Source organism: Dromiciops gliroides, chromosome 4 (assembly GCF_019393635.1).
Source record: "Dromiciops gliroides isolate mDroGli1 chromosome 4, mDroGli1.pri, whole genome shotgun sequence".
Taxonomy (NCBI): domain Eukaryota; kingdom Metazoa; phylum Chordata; class Mammalia; order Microbiotheria; family Microbiotheriidae; genus Dromiciops; species Dromiciops gliroides.
Window position 1 is genome coordinate 411,978,679 of NC_057864.1, and position 19,402 is coordinate 411,998,080.

General features: G+C 42.4%; 1 protein-coding gene across 1 annotated transcript in view; it reads right to left on the reverse strand.

Moving 5' to 3' along the window:
* The window catches only part of FRMD1 (FERM domain containing 1), a 70,644-nt gene that overhangs the window by 13,417 nt on the left and 37,825 nt on the right, over positions 1-19,402 (reverse strand). Inside the window, exons 4-10 of the mRNA XM_044000111.1 lie at positions 10,937-11,016; positions 9,815-9,891; positions 6,352-6,538; positions 4,567-4,722; positions 1,337-1,402; positions 1,041-1,109; positions 109-283 (exon numbers count right to left, since the gene is read on the reverse strand). Of these exons, the coding sequence (XP_043856046.1) occupies positions 109-283; positions 1,041-1,109; positions 1,337-1,402; positions 4,567-4,722; positions 6,352-6,538; positions 9,815-9,891; positions 10,937-11,016 (810 nt within the window). The remainder of the gene's footprint in view (positions 1-108; positions 284-1,040; positions 1,110-1,336; positions 1,403-4,566; positions 4,723-6,351; positions 6,539-9,814; positions 9,892-10,936; positions 11,017-19,402) is intronic.

Genomic DNA, 19,402 nt, shown 5'->3' on the forward strand with positions numbered 1-19,402 from the left:
CCTTACTTAACTCCCAAACTCATGCAAGCCACCAAGCCAAAGAGATACAAGGCCATTTGCTCCAGTGAGGCCCAGAATGCTCCATCTTCACCCTCATTTGCAGCCTACCTTCTGCTTCCTCCAGCTGCCGGATCTGTTTCAGCACTGGCTGGACATGCAGGTAGAGCCGATGACTGTTACTGAGTAACAGGAGGAGGTGTCGGGAGCGGAATGGGCAGCCAGTGTAGTAGACCAGTTTCCGAGCAGAAGGCAAACCATCTGGCTGGATCTCAAATTTTTTCCCCTGAGTAGAACACAAATTTGGCTTTCTTGAAATCAAAGGAACATGATGTTCTAAAAGGCTCCTAAGATTGGAAACCCCCCTCTCTCTCTTTCCTCCAATCTAGAACTTGACAGGACCACTGCTCATCCCAGTGGTCACTGGATGGGACAAAGGACTCCAGAGGGGAAGATGAGTTCTCAGTGCAGAGTATATTGGCCACTACAGGTCCTATGACAAGGGGCAGAGGGGCTGCAGTGTGTGCAGAAGTGGCGATTTTCACACTGGGTGCAATACCATGCTGGGTCAGGATTGGAATCTGGAATAGACTCCAGATACAGAGGACCCCTAAAAGAAACGGAAAGTTCCAGGCTCTACTCATGAGGCAAAAGTGAGCAGCCAAGTGCTATAGGAGCAAAAGAGCATGGAATTTGGAGGCAGAGAATCTGAGTGGGAATCTCAGCTTGGCTATTTTCTGCCTGGGAGGGGGCTGGACTGCATAACCTCTGAGGTCCACACCAGTTCTAAGTCTATGATGGTCAAAGTACATGCCTCCCCTGCCTACCTCTCTCAACACTACAGAACCCTCCTTGAGACGTTATCAAGATGTCTGTCTCTCCCTCCCTACACACACACACACACACACACACACACACACACACACACACACACACACACACACAAAATGTCTGAATGTTTCTCATGATAATGCACATTTGCACAGTCTTCTGGATCAATGCTCTGCAATTAGATCATGTCACCGGTGTCCCTCTATACTCACAAGAAATGCCAGCTTTCCAACATGTGACCAGGGGAAGTCATAGAGCAGCTGCCGGGAATGGTTTACCTCCTGTAAAATAACAACACAGCCTGGTCTGGGGCTAGCCAGAAAGCAGGATGAGCCCAGAAGTGGGGGGATGGGGCCCAGCTTGCCTTCAGGCAAGAGGAAGAATGTGAACAATGCACACAGCTTAGTATTTTTGCCTTCAGGGAGGTGAAAATACTTTTATAGGCTTGGCAGAGTGAGGGGAAAGAAGTCTGTGTGCAAAGATGAGGAGCTAAAGCCTCTTTCATTACCTGATAAATGTGCATTCCTTTTAGGGTCAGACCCAGGACAATTGATGGTCGATCTTCTTTCTTATCCTATGAGGACACACACCAAAAAAAATCAATAGAGTCCAAAGTTGTGTGTGTATGTCTCAGTATGCATACATACACAAGCTATATATCTACAGCAAATCAAAAGAATGCAAGAGGGGTATGTGACATTTAAAAATAATAGATGCCTATCAATGAAAAATGGTGGTTGTGTGTATATGTGTGTGTGTCTATGTATGGGGGGGAAGGAAGGGGTGTTGTTTCTCACTTCTGAATGTCAGAGGTCATTTACCTACTGACATGGTGTTATCTGTGATTAGCAAAGGTCATACTACCTTTTGCTAGACAAAATCCAGGTCTCTGCCTGACCTATGAAGCAAAACATCACTTCCCACATTCCTTAGGCAGGGAGATTCACTTAAGAAGTTCTCCCAAAAAAAGAAAATAAAAGCATCACTGTAGCAGTAGCTATTGCCATATCTGACGAGGTAAGGTTGTACTTGGAGGTCAGCAACTGGACGGATTATAGAAAGAGGGGCTACAAACTTCTTAGAGAAATTGAGAACAAAAGTCCATGTCCCAGTGGGAAAGTGAGGGAAGTGAGTCTGTCACTTAGCCATTTGAGAAACATGATTTGGAAAACTAAATGCGATTTTAACAGAAACAATGAAAAGAAAAGAAAAAAAAAACACCAACACAAAAATAAATAAGCAAATAAATAGATGAAACAAAAACCAAAAAAAGAAAGAAAGAAAGAAAAGAAGGAAGGAAGGGAGGAAGGGAGGAAGGAAGGAAGGAAGAATGAAAGAAAGAAAACTATACATGGTAGTTGGGTCCTCAAGTTACACCACAAATGTCCATTTCAGAACACAGTTGAAACATGGTACCAAATCCATGACCCTTTTCAAACTGGATTCAGTGTAGTGTCTAAACTCATCAGCACCCCTTCTTTTCTCCTTCCACTCCCAGTCCTATGAGAAAGGAGGGTTCCCACAGAGGGGGAGAGAAAACTCTTGCTTTATAATTTACTCATATGTTTGGAACTGGGAAACAATGGGGAGGGGGGGTGGGGGGGTTGAGAGTCCAAAATACTACTGTCCAACTGCTCTTTTATAGGACAGGGGATTTGTAGGGGCAATACGTGGGAGATCATACTACCTGCTGAACAATTCTATCCACTAACAGCTTTTGTGTCTGATGCTCATCTCTCTCTTCTCTGTGGGTTTCCTCCCTTCCAGACAAAGTTGTAACCAGAGCCTGAGATGAAACTTAGTACGTGTAGGTACGTATGCCCTTCCTTCCTCAACCCAACCAGCTTAGAGTTCAAGCACAGGTGTTTATGCCCTCCAGCTTAATTCTTCTTGTTCAAAACTCTTTCGGAAAGAGAGCAGAGGTAGAGTAGCACTGACCCCTGTTACTTTAGTCACTCCCGAGAGAAAAAAAGTGAGCTTCTCCTCAAAAGGTATAATGTTGATTATTATGGTATGAAGGGTTTGGTTCTAGTCTGGACAACAAAGAAAGAGCCTTTGACCTTCAATTCTAGGCTAAGCTGAACTTACTGAACCCTACCTGTCCCTAAGGGAAACCAGGCCAGGCTTCACTAAAACCATTCAACTTGGGTATAGTCTGCATGAGTGAGATGTTCTGAAATTTTGTCCTAATATGATGATCCAGTTTACGCTCCATGCTCATGCCTTCATATGAAGACACACTAACACAACTGCCACATCTGGACTGGGAATAGGCCAGGACTGTGGGTACAAACACCACAGAGGGATCCATCTGGGCAGCCTCCCTAAGAAAAAGGCAAGCTCCACAAATACACCCACAGGAAAAACAAGAACCAACAAGTTCATCTGGAGCCTCTTTCGTAAGTAAGTCTGTAGGGTGCCTGTGGCTATTCACACAACCAACATGCCCAGCTCTTCCAAACAATAATTGCTAAGGCTCTAGTCTCTTATAACTGATTACATCACCCGGCCTAATTTAAGGAGCATAAATACCACCCCCACTCCCCAATCTGCTTTTATCACGGGCACACTGATGGGAAGGACCTTGGCAGACAGGCCTACCCAGGAAACAGAAGTGCACCAACAGGGCAAACACAGGCTGTGATTAGATCACCAAAAAGCCAACCTGGGCTTGCCTTTGGGCTCCCTGGATTGAGACTCTATACTAATATCCTTGAAAATAGATCCAGGCATTCCTTCCTCATGAGCCATGTACTCCACACCTCTTGAAAGAACTCCTAGAGTCAAATTAGGAGGAAAAAATATTGGTGGAGAGAAAGCAGAAGGTTGGGGGGAGGAGAGGCATGACAGATGAGGAGTTAAACTAACATTAGGCTTCAAGCCAGAAGTGAAATTTATTTCCCCCAACTATCTCTCAAGAGAACTTGATACCTTCCCCTCATGAATGTTATCAGAGTGGAGATTCAGGGAAATAAAGAAACAAGCCTTAGGTACCTTCTGGCTACTACTAGACAGACAACTCTTGTCCCACCCTGGGTTGGATATGATGGAAGAAAACGGGCTTGAGGCTGTCTACAACTCACTAAGATTTCGAGTCTGCCCTAGATCCAAAGGGCTTAAAAGTATGCAGGTCAAGATTTTCCTAGGTATGAACCACCCTTACTGGCAAAAAATTAGTCTCTGTGCCCAGGACAAATCTCTTCCCATACACACTCACTCAGTCCTTTTGTCTTCATGCCAACTCTGTCCTGGAACTCTATGTAGTTCCCCCAACATCTATCTACATTTAATCCTATGGTAGGGTCTAAACCTTTGGGACTTTTTGTTATAAAACTTTTTAAAAATCACGATGCAATTTTCCAATCATCTTTTGTGATTCTGTCAGAAGAGGATTCCAAGCAAACCCTAGATAATTTCTACGGAACATTATTTAAGGTTTAGAAAGCACCTCATTCAATAGAATTCTCTCATTTGGTCAATGTTCAATTGATTTTGAGAACTAAATTTGAATGGAAACTAAATGGATGCTTTTTCTTCAAAGGGTACCTATACAGCATTTTAGACCCTGATGCCAACCCCAAGAAGTAGGACGATTTCAGAATGACAGAGGGGAGCCAACAGTCGTATCCCTTGCATAAACACTGTTGCTTCTTGGTAAATGAGAGACAGCAAAAAGGCTGAGCCCTAATTCACTTGCAGACGATAGATTAAAGATGCTCCTCCCATGTTCTGCCCAACCTTTTGTAACTTGAAAAAATGAACAGGCACATCTTCCAGCATACAGGACTCCTTGATGAACTTCAACAGAGCCTCTTTGGTGGTCATCCCCTGCTGCTCTCGATGGATCTCTGGAGCGTGTTTGAGGATGTAGTCCCTCCCTCTCTTTGTGATAATCTACAGAAAAAATGCCAGGTCAGCAGCTCTCTTCACTTCCCCTGTCTACCGAGCCCCCCTCCCCCCCTTCCCCCCCCTTTCCTGATTCCTTCCTTCCCCTAAAGGCCCAGGATCATAGAATTTAGAGCTGAAACGGACCTCTGAGATCACCTCAGCTAATTCTAACATTTTATCAATGAGAAATCTGAGGCCCCAAATAGTGAGATGACTTACCCCAAAATGAATAGGCTGTAACAAGTAAAGCTAGAATTTGAACCCAGATCTTAGTCAAAATCCATTGATCTTTCTAGCCTAGTACTTGTTAGCTACGTTTTGGGTTTTGTGGGGTTTTTTTGGTATTTTTTTTAGCAGCTATGTGGCTTCTGAATAAGGCCAATTACCTTTGTAAGTCTCCGTTTCCAATGGGAAGAATGGATTACATGATTTCTAAAGTTCTTTTTAGTACTGAAAGTCTTACGATTCCTGTCCCTCTACCTCCATGAAGCCCCCATTTAATTTCTCATCCACATCTCTTACTTGTTACTGAGTATCAAGCATGCTACTTTCTACTGTGTGTCTCTTGTCTCTACTGTGCATTCCCTAACTAAACAAGATACCTACTTGAAGACAGAGACAAGGTCACATAAAATGTCTGTATCACTTGACTCAGTTTCCAGTTGACTATGAGATTCTGGCACTGCTGATCAACTAAACAGTGACTTCTCCATGGGCATTGTCTGGAAATGGCAGAGTAGGGACAAGAATCTAGGTCTCCTCACTATAATCCTTGAATTCTTTTCATTATACCTTCTTCAATGTCTTCCATTTATTTAAATCAAGGGGGGAAGGGAAGTGCATGAGGGAAGATATTGAAAAATATGGGAATAAGGAATTCTGGCAAGAAGAATGTATAGAGGCCACAGAAACCTTATACCTAGTTTATGAATTCATTGAGAAAAGTATTATCTTGCTCCTATATGATGTCTGGAAGGGAGTTCAGAGGCCATCTAGTCTAACCTCCTCATTCTTACCGATGAAGAAACAGAAGACCCAGGAAGGCTGTGTGTGACTTGTCCAAAAGTCCTACAGCTCACAGTGTTGGCTAAGATATGAGCACAGGTCCTCTGATAACACTGCTCTTTTTTTTCTTTTTTTTTTTTTTGGGTGAGGCAATTGGGGTTAAGTGACTTGCCCAGGGTCACACAGCTAGTAAGTGTTAAGTGTCTGCAGTGGATAAAGCACTGGCCTTAGATTCTGTAGTACCTGAGTTCAAATCCAGCCTCAGACACTTAATACTTACTAGCTGTGTGACCCTGGGCAAGTCACTTAACCCTCATTGCCCCTCCAAAACAAAACAAAAATGGACAGAGCACCCAATTAAAAAAAAAATAGGAAAAACAATGAAACCATCTTAAATTTTTATGAAGCTCAAAATATTTCATCTGTTTTCCAATGTCTTTGTCATAGCCTCTTCCTATCCCCTTTGTAATTCCAAGTGGATGTTATTGTAATTGTCCAAAGAGGAAAGGGGTAACAAAAGTGGAGTTACTATGAGGGGAGCCACATGAGGAAATATGGAAAGGAAATGTTATCACCTCCTGGGCAGCAGGTCTCACTAAGCTACTTTATAAATATAGAGGAAAATCTTACCCACTGAGGGAAGTAGGAATGAGGTTCGAAATATTTCCCCACATGGGTGGTCTCTCTGTAGTTGCCTAAGTCTGCTTGCAGCGCATATGCGGCCAGCAGGAAATAGACTTCCTCCTTGTGGGTACACTGGGACCTCAGCACCTGCTCCTTGAGGTGGTGGTAGTATAGACGTCTGGCAACCTTGTCACTGGAACACAAGGAGAAAACACAAACAGCTGAATGTGATGAAGCCCAAGTGCCAAGGCAGTCCCATAGCCAAGTTTGGGCTATGGGCCACCATGTTGTGGGTAGAGGGTCCCCCAAAGGGCAGCTCTGCTCTGAACCTGCATAGCAGGAACCCAGACCATTTATGCCTCTCCTCTGGCACTCACTAGAGACAACCTTCTTTTGTCGTTTTTTTATCTATCTATAGAGAGCTTCTCACTTTACAGGAGGCTATAAGCTCTTTGAGGACAGGGTCTGCATCATATTTATTTCTGCATCTCCAGAAACTGGCTCAGTACAATGAGCACAGTAGATATGAATATCTACTGTGATATGACATGATATGATATGACAGTGTGTCAAGTAGAAAGAAGACTGGTTGTAGAATGGAAGACCTGAGTTTGGATCTTGACTATTTACTAACATTTACTAACAGCGTGACCTTAGGTAAGTCCTCTGGACCCCTGTTCCATAAAATAAGGTTGGACTCAGTGGCCCATGACGTCCCTTCCAGTTCTAGATCGACAATCCCAAGAATGCCAGCCATGTTGGCATTCCTACAACTGTAGGTACTTCTAATGAAATATTTACTTGGGATCACTCCAAATTGCATAATCATCATAATAACATTATAACAACTATAATAGCTCATGTTTTATAACTTCCCCATCAACATCCTTCCAGTCACTCAGGTTCACAAGCTCCCTCAACCTGGATATGCAGTCACCACTGCTGAATCTTATGGATTTGGCCTTCGTTTCATGTCTTGATATCTTTCCCCTTCTTTTCATTCACACGGCCAACAGCCTGATTCAGAAACTGGCCACCTCTCACTTAAGCCTACTGCAATAGTCTCCTAATTGATTTCCCTGATACAAGTCTCTCTTCTCTCTAATCTATCCTCCAGACAGTTCCCCAAGCCTTTTTCCTTAAGCAGTTTGGCCAACCATATCACACGCTGCCTCTGGTTCTATGTTATCTCTTGAAGTAAATAAAAACGTTTATTGTGGCATTTAAAAAGTCTGTTCACAACTTGGCTCCAACCTACCTCACCTTACTTCACACACTGTGGAGTTCAGTCGTTCCTCTATACCTCTGCAACTGACCATCCCCCGCCACACTTAGGATGCTTTCCCTACCCACTTCTGCATAGTTTCCTTCAAAATTCAGCTCAAAGATTATCTCCGTGAAGTTTTCTTTGTCCCACATGTGCTCATGCCTCCTCTGGTCCAATTACCAATACTGTTAATATTAATAACAACTAACATTTAAGTATCACTTTAAGGTTCTTGTCTGAGGTCACATAGCCAAGGAGAGGACCTGTTATTAAGACTGAACCTTCTCATTTCACTTTCAACATCATTCTGACTCTATTGAGGTTTTATTTTTTCCTTTTCTGCCAAGGGACCTGCAGAAAACACCCTTCTGGTAGAAACCTGCAGACAGTGGCTTTTCCTAATGCCCTCTGGAATTTATACACATGACCAGTTTCCTGTCCACCAGGTATGTCTTAGTTTTCCTTTAACCAACCATCCACTTTACTCTCCCTTGCTGACAATAAATAGGTCAGTTCTTCCCAATCCTTAAAACTACCTCTGGACCTTACTATTTCCTCAAACTACCACCCTGTATCTCACCTAGGTTTCTTCTTCCAGAATTCCTAGGTGAGAAAACAAAACAAAAAACAAACCCCCCAAATTATGTATACTCCTTGCCTCTACTTCTTGCATTGTGACTATATCACCAGTACCCAGCAGGCACCTAATAAAAGCCTACTTATTGATTGACTGACTTAACCTTCAGTCTCCTATAATTAATAATGCATATCTAAGAGGTGCCCATATAGGTTAAAATATACTTTACAACTTTTGCCTCTGAGGACCATTGTCATTGCACTCTAGGTCTGAGGGTGGCAGCTTACAGCTAAAAAGATGGCAAGTGGGCTGATTTAAACTAGCATTCAGGTCAGTTGCCACCTGCCCTATTCCCTTCTTGGATCTTGTGAGAGTGTGTTGGCTGTCCCTGCCCACTTAAAGTTGGCATACTAGCCATCCTACTTCCCCAAACCACTCTGGAAAGCCAAAAGCCAAAGTCCTCTAGGAGATCTTGTTCCAACCCACCTTTCCTGTCTTGTTTCACACTAATTTATTAACCCAGTCTAGTTCCAGACAAACTAGAAGAAGAGTGAGTTATTCCTCAGCTTGTTCTGACCTCTGATAACTGGGTGTATTCATACATCTGTGTAAGGACCAACTATAGCATGCCTTCCCTTTCCCCCCAGCTCAGAGGGGTCTGTGTATGTGTCTCTCTCTCTCATTTCCTTCTAAATTTGTATCTTTCTTCTGCAGTTACCATATCACAAATTATATCCTCTTTGAGGACCCATTTTATTCCTTGAATTCAACTGCAAACTCTGTCAGGAGGAAGGCTTTACCACAGCCCATCTCTGTATCCCAAGCTCATGGCAGACATCTAAGAACGCTGAACTGAAGGGGACCTTAGAATCATGTCCCATCCTCATCTTGTCACACCAGAGCTGCACAGAGGGGTCAGAACCACAGCTGGCCACTTTTACAAGTTTTCCAACCCTGCCTTTGGAACGGTGCTGTTGTTGTTGTTGCCAGGTCTGCCTAGTTTTAACCTCACCTAAATGCTTCTAGCTTTTGTATAATATTCCCACAATGCCCTGGATGATAGCACTAAAAAAGCCTTTTTGTTCCACTAGGAAGCAACTGGGAGGTTCAGCTAGAACGCTTGCCCCTATTCCATGTGAATGGAGCCCACTCAAATGTATAATCCCTTCAAACTAAGCCTTCCCAACCCCAGCCTCTCCACAGGGGAGGAGTCAATGGCAAATGTCTGGGGCCATGAGCAGCCAGGCAGAGAAAACACAGTGCCACTTTGGAGGGGAGAAAAAAAATCATGTCCACCCAACACCACTGGGGTTTAGTTTTTTGCTTTTGTTTTTTTAAACAAAATTAAAATATAGATTACCAAATGAAATATGTTCTTCTCTACAGAATAGACCCCTATTTTAAAGATACATAAAGAACTTCTACTTCACCTTCACAGAATCCCGGCCTTTCACTCTTATAATAAGGTGCTTTAAAAATGAATACAGAAATGGGTATCACATTACTTGCTTTGTCAGTGGGTGAGGGAGGGTCTAGAGGGAGGTAAAATATTTGGAACTCAAAATTAAAAAAAAAAAAGTTAAAATAAACCAATAGAAAAAATGAAGACATAAATCATTAAGTACCTTATAATTCTCCCATTTTCCACATAGTATTGCACTCTGAAGAAGGCAACAAAAGGAGGATTGGACTTCTCATTTCCCTGTAAGGATCATTATAGAAAAGTATCAATGAATCACAGCCCAATGACCTTCAGGCTGTGGATATCAGCACCCTAATACCACACTCCTCCTTCCTACCCTCTTCCTTTTGCTTCTGTTGAATCCATTTTGTGTCCATATGCTTTGCCTAAATAAAGTATTGTCTCGACTAGGTTCCTTCTTGTCCTTTAAGTCAATTTTTAACTTAAACAGACACAACACATGAACCATAAAATCATCACAAAAATTTTTAAAAACCTGTGGCTAACTGAATGACACAAATAACTATGAAATGTGGAACTGCTGAAACTCAGACATACCCTACACACAAAGCCAGTTCATAATGAATACTTGCTGACTGCATGTGAAACCAGAAGTACAGATGTGACTATAGAAGTAGTGTAGAAAGTCAGGTCTTTGGGGTTGGTACAATGTGATGATGTTGTTCAGTCATTTTCAAGCCTGTCCAACTCTTCTTGACCCATTTTGTAGTTTTCTTGGCAGAGATACTGGAGTGGTTTGCCATTTTTTTTTCCAGCTCATTTGACAGATGAAGAAATTAAGGCAAATATAGGGTTAAGTGACTTGCCCAAGGTCACACAGCTAGTACCGGTCTGAGGCCAGATTTGAACTCAGGAAGATGAAGCTTCCTGACTCCAGGCCCAGTCCTCTATCCACTGTGCCACCCAGCTGCCCACAATGTGATACTGGCCAAAACATAATCTTTCCCTACCCCTCTAAAACAACTTTCCCAATGCTCCTAGCTCCTACAGATTCCCCCAGAAATTACCCTGTAAATATTTTATATAATCTTAATACAAATAAGTGGTTTAATAACGCAAGCCTGAAGGCAGGCACTGTTTTGTTGTTTTTTGGTGTCTGTGTTCCTAACACCTAGAAGAATACCTAGCACATACTTTATGTTTACTAAATGCTTATTGGCTGATTCTCTCATGAAGACCTGGATCTTAAACCTTCTGCCAAACAACCTATTCCTACATTCTGCTTGAACCTTTGGTTTCCCAGTTCCGGTTGCCTCAAACTTACTTTATATATCTCTTTCTTCCAGTCCTTCAGAAAGTATTTGCTGAGTTTTTGCTCTAGATCCATGAATATGTATTCGTTGTCTGCAAAGTTAACAAAAACAATCGTCAGGAAAACAAACAAAAAACAATCAGAAAAAACTTAAATAAATAAAAAACAAACAAAAACAATTGTCAGAATCATCTCTTGGTATACTGTGGCTGGCTGGGAACTTTAATTGTAGAGCTGAATAAGAACATGATTATTATAGAGTTGGTTAGGGAGGTCAAACAATCCATACTGGGAAAACGTGGACTCGCCAAACTATGATATGCAGCTGGATAAGTAGCCAGTAAGCAGCCTGCTCTTTCTGCGCCACCCCCCCCATTCAGAAACATCCATACACATATCTTGAACAGACATTGTAGATGAATAATGAACTAAGTTCGGGAGATCAGGATGGATGACATTTGGGAAAACTATGCAATGCCTTCAATTATCTTAAATTGCTCAATACCCCTTATTTTTTTTTTATACCAATATTCTCTTCCTGGTGGATTCTCTGGCTTATCACTTTTGAGAATGTCACAACTTTAGGAGAAGCAAAATTACCAGTAACTAAAAAGACCAAGTGGCAAGGTGCCTACTGGGTGTAAGCAGCATCAGACTTGGCCTTGGGATGCATTAAAATATAATGGGAAGTGGGGGCAGCTAGATGGCGCAGTGGATGGAGCACCGGCCCTGGAGTCAGGACTACCTGAGTTCAAATCCGGCCTCAGACACTTAACACTTACTGGCTGTGTGACCCTGGGCAAGTCACTTAACCCCGACTGCCTCACTAAAAATAATTATATATATAAAATGGGATGTGGAGGTATATATATATATATATATATATATATATATATATATATATATATATATATATATATAAAATGGGAAGTGGAGGTAAGTCCATCATATGGTTGTGGGATGAGGGACCCCAGTCCCCAAGGAATCCTTAAACTTTCTTAAGGGAAAAGCAGCTCTGCCTCCCACCTCAGGAATAAGGTGTGGCAGAACAAGACCCAGGTATGGCCCAGGTATGCTGATAAGCAATGCCAAGATCAGCAAGATGATATGCAAGATATGGATAGGTACTGCAGCTCCTACAGATACCTCACAAAGACCGGCCTCCCAGTTGTCTTGATCTACCCAGGTTTGCATTTCTTCTTGCTTTGTAATTCCCTCCCCTTTCTTTATTTTGTAAAAAGAGAGAGTCTAAATAGTCTCCTTAGTGATACTGTCTGTCCCCCACCCATATATTCCAGTGTCTGAGGCCTGAATAGAACTCAGGTCCTTCTGAATCCAAGGCCAGTGCTTTATCCACTGCGCTACTTAGCTGCCCCTACATATATATTTTTACTTATGTTTCTTTTCTTGCAAGCAGAATATAAGCCCTCTGAGGACAAGAAGTGTTTTTCTCTTTATATCTATAGCCCCCAGCAAGGAGTCTTAACTAAAGTGGGACCAGGCTCTACTAATGCACATTCCTTCTCTTAGTAGGGAAGGAACCACTTAGTGATCGCTATCTCAGTAGCAAGTGGGAAGGCTGCTGATGCCATTTTTTTCTGCCTTCTTTCAACAAAAGCAGGCCCATGGGGAATGATTTCTTCTCTTCTTCCTGTCCCCAGATTGTTTTCCCTATAACCTCCACACCTCTCCTACTCTTTTTTCCCCCTTTCTGCTTGAAGTATGTTAAAGGTTAAAAGATACAAAATTCATAAAAATTGATGAAATGCCATATCTTCTAAGAGTCAGCCCAAGGCATCAACTCTACATGACCTTGGGCAAGACATTCTCCGGGCCTTAGTTCTCATCTATAACGTCTCTTACAGCTCGAAAAATCTATGATTCTATGTCACGTTAGAGAAAAGAAATTTGTAATTCAGTCAGTGTGAGAAATGGGTAGTTGTCTCCTCTCAATGTGAATATAACAGTCAGTCATACTCCCCTGACCTGTTTGTAGGACAAAGGTCTCAGATCCCCTCCTCCCCCACTCAGGTTAGCAAAGTCACATGGTTCAAGGAGCCCTGGTCTCAATAAGGACAGCTCCAGAATTGTGTCCATATAAGGAAGTATAAGGTGCACTCCTGAGTTATGCCCATACAAGGAAGAGGGGTGGGAATACTGCATTTCGATTAGCTAGTTTTTGCGTGTAGATTGTAACCCCACCAGTGATGAAAAAGGGGAGGGTCCATTTGCGTTAGGGACTAGGGTATAAAAGAGGGCCTGTGATCCCCCTTTCTGGGCACCCACTAGCTGCACACTAGGGTGCCTCCTTCTCATGAGAAGAAAATAAAGCCTTTGTCATTTCGCTGCTGAGTTCCAGAGAATTATTGAGAAGAGGATGGATTTTTCCCTCACAGTCATGAGAGTTTTGAAGCTTGCTTCAGAAAGAATGCCCAAGAACAGTTTCAGGCCTCAGAAGCATGGAACAATTGTCTGTATTCTAATAATTAGCCCCAGGAAAATCAAGCTGTGTTTTCCTATCCACTCCTGGCTTATGAAAGAGGGCATATACAGCATCAAGGCTAGGGGGGAAAAAAAGACTTGAATGAGGTGCAGAAACAAGCATTCTAAGAAGGCAGAAGCTCAAAGGCATCCTAAAAGGAGTGAAAATGCAAATTCAACTCATAATCTCCTGATGTTTTTTCTCCACTTAAGTGGAGAATTGGAGGAAAAAAACAAAACAAAGCAAAACAAAACTGAGGCGCCTGGAGAACTCAAGTAGGGGCTGTGGAAAAGCTCTCTCCAGTTTCAAGGTCTCTGGGCTATCAGGCAGGACCAATTTCACTTGGTTGTTCAGAGAACGCCCTAATGCTTCTTTCATAGTACATGTCACCAGCAACACAAGCTCTGGCCTTTCCATTTTCAGTTCAGCTTCTAGGCAAGGAGCCTTCCTGAACCAATCCAGCCACCCACACATATGCCCCCAAGCCTTTCGGGAGAGGAATGTAGCCCCACATTCCAGCTTTAATGAAATTAATATTATTGGAATGCCAGCCTGCTGTGAAATCCCTCAAGCCTATAAAAATAAAGAAACCCATTCCACCCCCCACCCCCAGGTATTTTTTTTGCTGGGAAGCTCAGGGATTTCAGGGAGTTCCCTTACCTCAGGTGAATTCTGGACTCATTTTAATAAAGGTGGTAAGGCACAAAGACAAGTGGGCTTATTATTCCCCAAATAAGAAAGACTGGTTTGCTTCAAAAGCATAATGTATCTGTCAAAAGATGTCAAAGTGGGGCAGCTAGGTGGCACAGTGGATAAAGTACCAGCCCTGGATTCAGGAGGACCTGAGTTCAAATCCCACCTCAGACACTTGACACTTACTAGCTGTGTAACCTTGGGCAAATCACTTAATCCTCATTGCCGGCCAAAAAAAAAAAAAAAAGATGTCAAATTAACCTATAAACTGAGTGAACGAGCCCTGTTTCTCCAAAACTCAAGAAGTAGAATCAATGAACTCTAAGATGGTCATTACCTAGCCTTTATTTCTTTATCATCCACTCCCACTGGCAAGGCATCATGGTCTCACAAGGCCCACATCCAGCACTGATTACAGCTGCTGGACCAATAGGAGCCAACGCCTGACATACCAAGTGACAGACACTGCCACATATGGTCATTATGGCGTAGTCTCTAACTGCATACTGATAGGTGAATGGAATCTACAGGGTATGAGTAACTAGAAAAGATCAAGAGTGGACAGCAATGGTTTTCTTTTTCTTTTTTTTTTTCTTTTGTGAGGCAATTGGGGTTAAGTGACTTGCCCAGGGTCACACAGCTATAAGTGTGTAAAGTGTCTGAGGCCAGATTTGAACTCAGGTCCTCCTGAATCCAGGGCTGGTGCTCTATCCACTGCGCCACCTAGCTGCCCCGACAGCAATGGTTTTGATGGAGGGTGGGAGTGAGGAGAAAAGATGGCAACTTGGTATGATTAGTGGAATTAAACGACCTTCATCCAACATTGGCAGTGATCCTTAACTGTGGGCCTTAGCCTTTCTCCTCACAACCTTTCTGCAGACTCAAGGTAAAGGGATAAAGAGGGATGCAGATCTTTTATATTCATGTGTTCTTCATTTTCTGGGGGTCATGGACTGCTCTGGTAGTCTGCTGAAGCCTATGGATTCCTCACTGCATGATACTACAAAGGAAACCGATGAGATTTCAATGGTTATCAAAAAAAAAAAAAATTTTTTTTTTTTTAAATTCAGACTCCAAGTTAAGAAACCCTCTGACAAAGCTGAGGAGCAGCATGGTCTTAGAAGTAAGATAACATCAAGACAGATGGATTTGGAGTCAAATGCTACTTACCTGGGTGCTCTTAGACTACTCATTTAACCAATCTATGCCACAGTTTTCTCACCTGTAAAATGAAGGGATCAGACCAGATGACCTTAAAAATCCCTTCCAATTCTCTATGTTTCTATGACCTGGGTTTGAGTACTGGTTTTGACACTTATAGAGGGTAAGTCAGTTCATGTCACTGAGATTCAGTTTCCTTTGTGAAATGGGGATAATTTTTTGGATCCTTCCCTCATGAGATTGTTATAAAGAAGGTACATTATAAAGCATAAAGCACCACAGAAAAGAGTTACTGTCACAGATATGACCTCTACATTATATATGATGTTTAGTTTTATCTTCAATCATTTGCTGCCTCTTTTTCCAGACTACAGAAGGCCAGTTCACAGAGTCACAATTGCAGAATTTTAGAACTAGAGATGACCTAGGGACTAACCATCTAGTCTAATTCTAATCCCCCTCTTCTTACAAATGAGTCAACTGAGCATCAGCAGAGGCAAGTATATAATGCCAGAAAGCATTTAAATCCTTTATAGTTATATGATTTTCAAGAGTTCGAAGATCTTGTCTCCCATGACCTCTGATTCCTCTCAAAAAACTTGCTGAGGGGCAGCTAGATGGCACAGTGGATAGAGCACCGGCCCTGGAGTCAGGAGTACCTGAGTTCAAATCCGGCCTCAGACACTTAACACTTACTAGCTGTGTGACCCTGGGCAAGTCACTTAACCCCAATTGCCTCACTAAAAACAAAAAAACAAACAAACAAACAAAAACAACTTGCTGATGACTTTAAAAGAAAAAGAAAAAAAAAGCAAGGGATTCATTCCTCACTAGCCAAATCATTTAACCTCTCTATCTGCTTTAGTTTCCCCATCTGTAAAATGGGGATAATAATAGCCCTTACTTTCCAGGTCTGCTATGAGGATAAAATGGGGGGTTGGGGGGCGGGGGGGAGAGAAAGAGCAGGTTGAGGTGTTTTAAAGGTTTATACATCCTTGGAATGTAAATATCCCTTCTGGTAAAAGTATCAAATGTATCTCCAGGTACATATTAGTAGGAATAAATAACTGAGAGCTTATTCTTATATCAGGCTTTGATAAAGAAGAGGAAAAGGAAAAGAATACATAAAGGGCAACAGACTTAAGACAGGGTTAGAAAAGGGAAGTTGGTGGTGGTACTGATGTCCAATTCATCTCCACCTAGGCAGGGTTAATTAGCCCATCTTAACTGTGGAGTATAGATGCTGAATAAACCATACTATTTCTTTTGGTTTTGGTGCTGTTGTTTTTCTATTTTGAGGTTTTCCTCATTGTTCTGATTTTTCTCTTATAACATGACTAATGCAGAAATATGTTTAATATAATAATAATAATAATATATATATATATATATAAAACCTATATCAGATTACCTGCTGTCTAGGGGAGGGGGAAGGGAGGGAGAAAAATCTGAAATTGGAAAGCTTGTATAAACAAAAGTTGAGAACTATCTTTACATGTAACGGGGGAAAATAAATAAATAAAGTTTTTGAAAAAATTAGCCCATCTTATAAGATAAAGGACTTGAAGTACTAAAAATATTTCTGAAAGTCTCTTTTGCTTTGACTGATCTTATCTATCCCCCAAACCCCATGCCATATAAAGGTAGCGTCCTGCAGCCTTTCCATAGTAGATAATATCTCTGAAAACCTGTACAAAATTGGAATTTTACTACTCTAGCTATTCCAGTCCAATCTTCATTAAGATTATTATGAAAGGGGGCAGCTAGGTGGCGCAGTGGATAAAGCACCAGCCTTGGATTCAGGAGTACCTGAGTTCAAATCCAGCCTCAGACACTTGACACTTACTAGCTGTGTGACCCTGGGCAAGTCACTTAACACACACTGCCCCGCCAAAAAAAAAAAAAAAAGAGTATTATGAAAATGTGGGATATAACAACATTACCAGCTTAACCACAAACCAATGGGTGTGATGTGGGGCAAGATGTAACCTTTCTAGGTCTATATGTGAAATGAGAGAGTGGGCCCAGGTGGTCCTCCTTGTTTAAACATTCTAAGATCCGTTCCAGCTCTGACATTTCATTTTTCTCTTTCTAAAAGATCATTTAAAGCAAATCAATCAGAAAGCATCAATGAGTGCCAGGGAGTTCACTATCTGAAGTTTAAGGCCTCTAATTTCCTATTTTAATGTGCTCTATCTACCCAACCCATTCCAGTAAGGAGGCTTGATGCCTTTCCCTGCTACATTATAGTCAACCAGCTATAAAGAAGGTTTTCTGGTCCACTGTACTTTAATTTTTGTGGTGATAGGAAAGGTATTAGGAGCCAGGACACCCAGCACATGTCATAGGGTCTCTTGGCCGATCTTGCCTCTTCCTTTTGAAGAAGGGGTAGGCGGATAGCCAGGCTACTTTTCCAAAGAGGAACAACCTGCTTTCCCTCATTGTTCAAAGCTCAGAGAAGGTTGGGAAGCACCACATGGAATCTCACATGTTCTCGCTGTAGGAGGAGGTGGCATGAACTGACTGGCTGGCATGAATACGAAAATCCTCCCACCTGGGAACTTCCTTTGCAGAGCAAACACACCTTCTTTAAGAAAATATCAGCTGCTGATAAACCTAACAATCCCCCTTTGTGTGCTCTTCTGGCCTACCTCCCACCCCTCCTAATGCTGTCGGGTATGTTTGCCTGTTTTCAGTGCTGAACAAATTCAACAGCTACTTTTACAAAGACATCACAGTCTGAAGCAATCACTCCTTCCATCCCTTCAACCCATCCCTCCTTCTCAAGTGAGGTTATCTTTGCAATGGCTGAGCCCCATGCCTGGAATGCTCACTCTCCCCTCCTCACGTTTGTGTTCTGGAAGCGCTGGCTTCTTTAAGAAGCAATTCAGGCGGGCAGCTAGGTGTCGCAGTGGATAGAGCACCAGCCCTGGAGTCAGGAAGACCTGAGCTCAAATGCAGCCTCAGACACTTAACACTTACTAGCTGTGTGACCCTGGGCAAGTCACTTAACCCCAATTGCCTCACTAAAAAAACAAAACAAAACAAAACAAAAAAAAACCCAAGAAGCAGTTCAAGGGCCATCACCTCTGTGAAACCCTCCCTGGTTTCCCCAGCTGCTACTTTGCTTTCCCCTGAAAAATTACCTAGTATTCATTTTGCGTATGATCAGTATATGCCTACATATGTGCATGCTTTCTCCCTTTATCTGGGTATTAAGCCACACAAGCTAAAACTCAAGGTGGATCTTGGTAGAGTTTAGAGCTTAATTTTTCAGACATTATCTGTTGCTTTTCCCGCCCTGGTCTCATAGCCCTTTTTAATTTAATTATATTAAGTTCAGAGCCTTCCCCCAACAAAGTTCCCAGTCTTAAAGACAGGGAATATTTTGGTTTTGTCTTTGAGCTCAGCATAGTCCATGGGCCACAGAAAGTGCTTGATAAATATCTTTTAATTGCCTGAAGTAATCACCTGAAAGAACAGGGGACTTCAATAACAAAGGTGCCATGTTCCTCGTAGTCAAGCTAGGCCGTGTCCAGGGGCCAAGTAACAAAACCATCAAACACATAGGCTCAAAGCCTAGTAGAATCCAATTAACTTATAATGGAAGATTCAGTCTCGTCCCCCCTAGAACCAGCTTTCCTTTCTCAGTCTGCCTGCAAGGGCTCTGTCTGCTGGGAACCTGTGTAATTCCAAGTTCTCCACTACTATGTGCAAGGAACTCTGTCAGGGAGTGAGTGTACAAAAACAAAACCAGACCCCATGCCCCTGGACACGGCGTGGGGATGGGAACGCAATACATCACAACTGATCAGGGAGAGGCTGCTGACTGGGGAAATCGGAGCAGACTTCCTAGAGGTTACTCTGGAATGCCATGGCCACTTTCAATAGACTGATTCCTTCCCATGGAACTCAAAGATGGCTCTCCTCCACCACTCAGTGCCTCAACCTCATTCCATGTCCTCAAAGAAATTAAAGGGTTTTCATGGCGGAAAATGCTCCCCACATCCAGAAAAAAAGAACTGTGAATTCTGAATGCAGATTGTACCACACTGTTTCTACTTTTGTTTTGGTTTTTACTTTTTTGAGGTTTTTCCCTTTGGTTCTGATTCTTCTTTTACAACATGACTAATGCAGAGGTA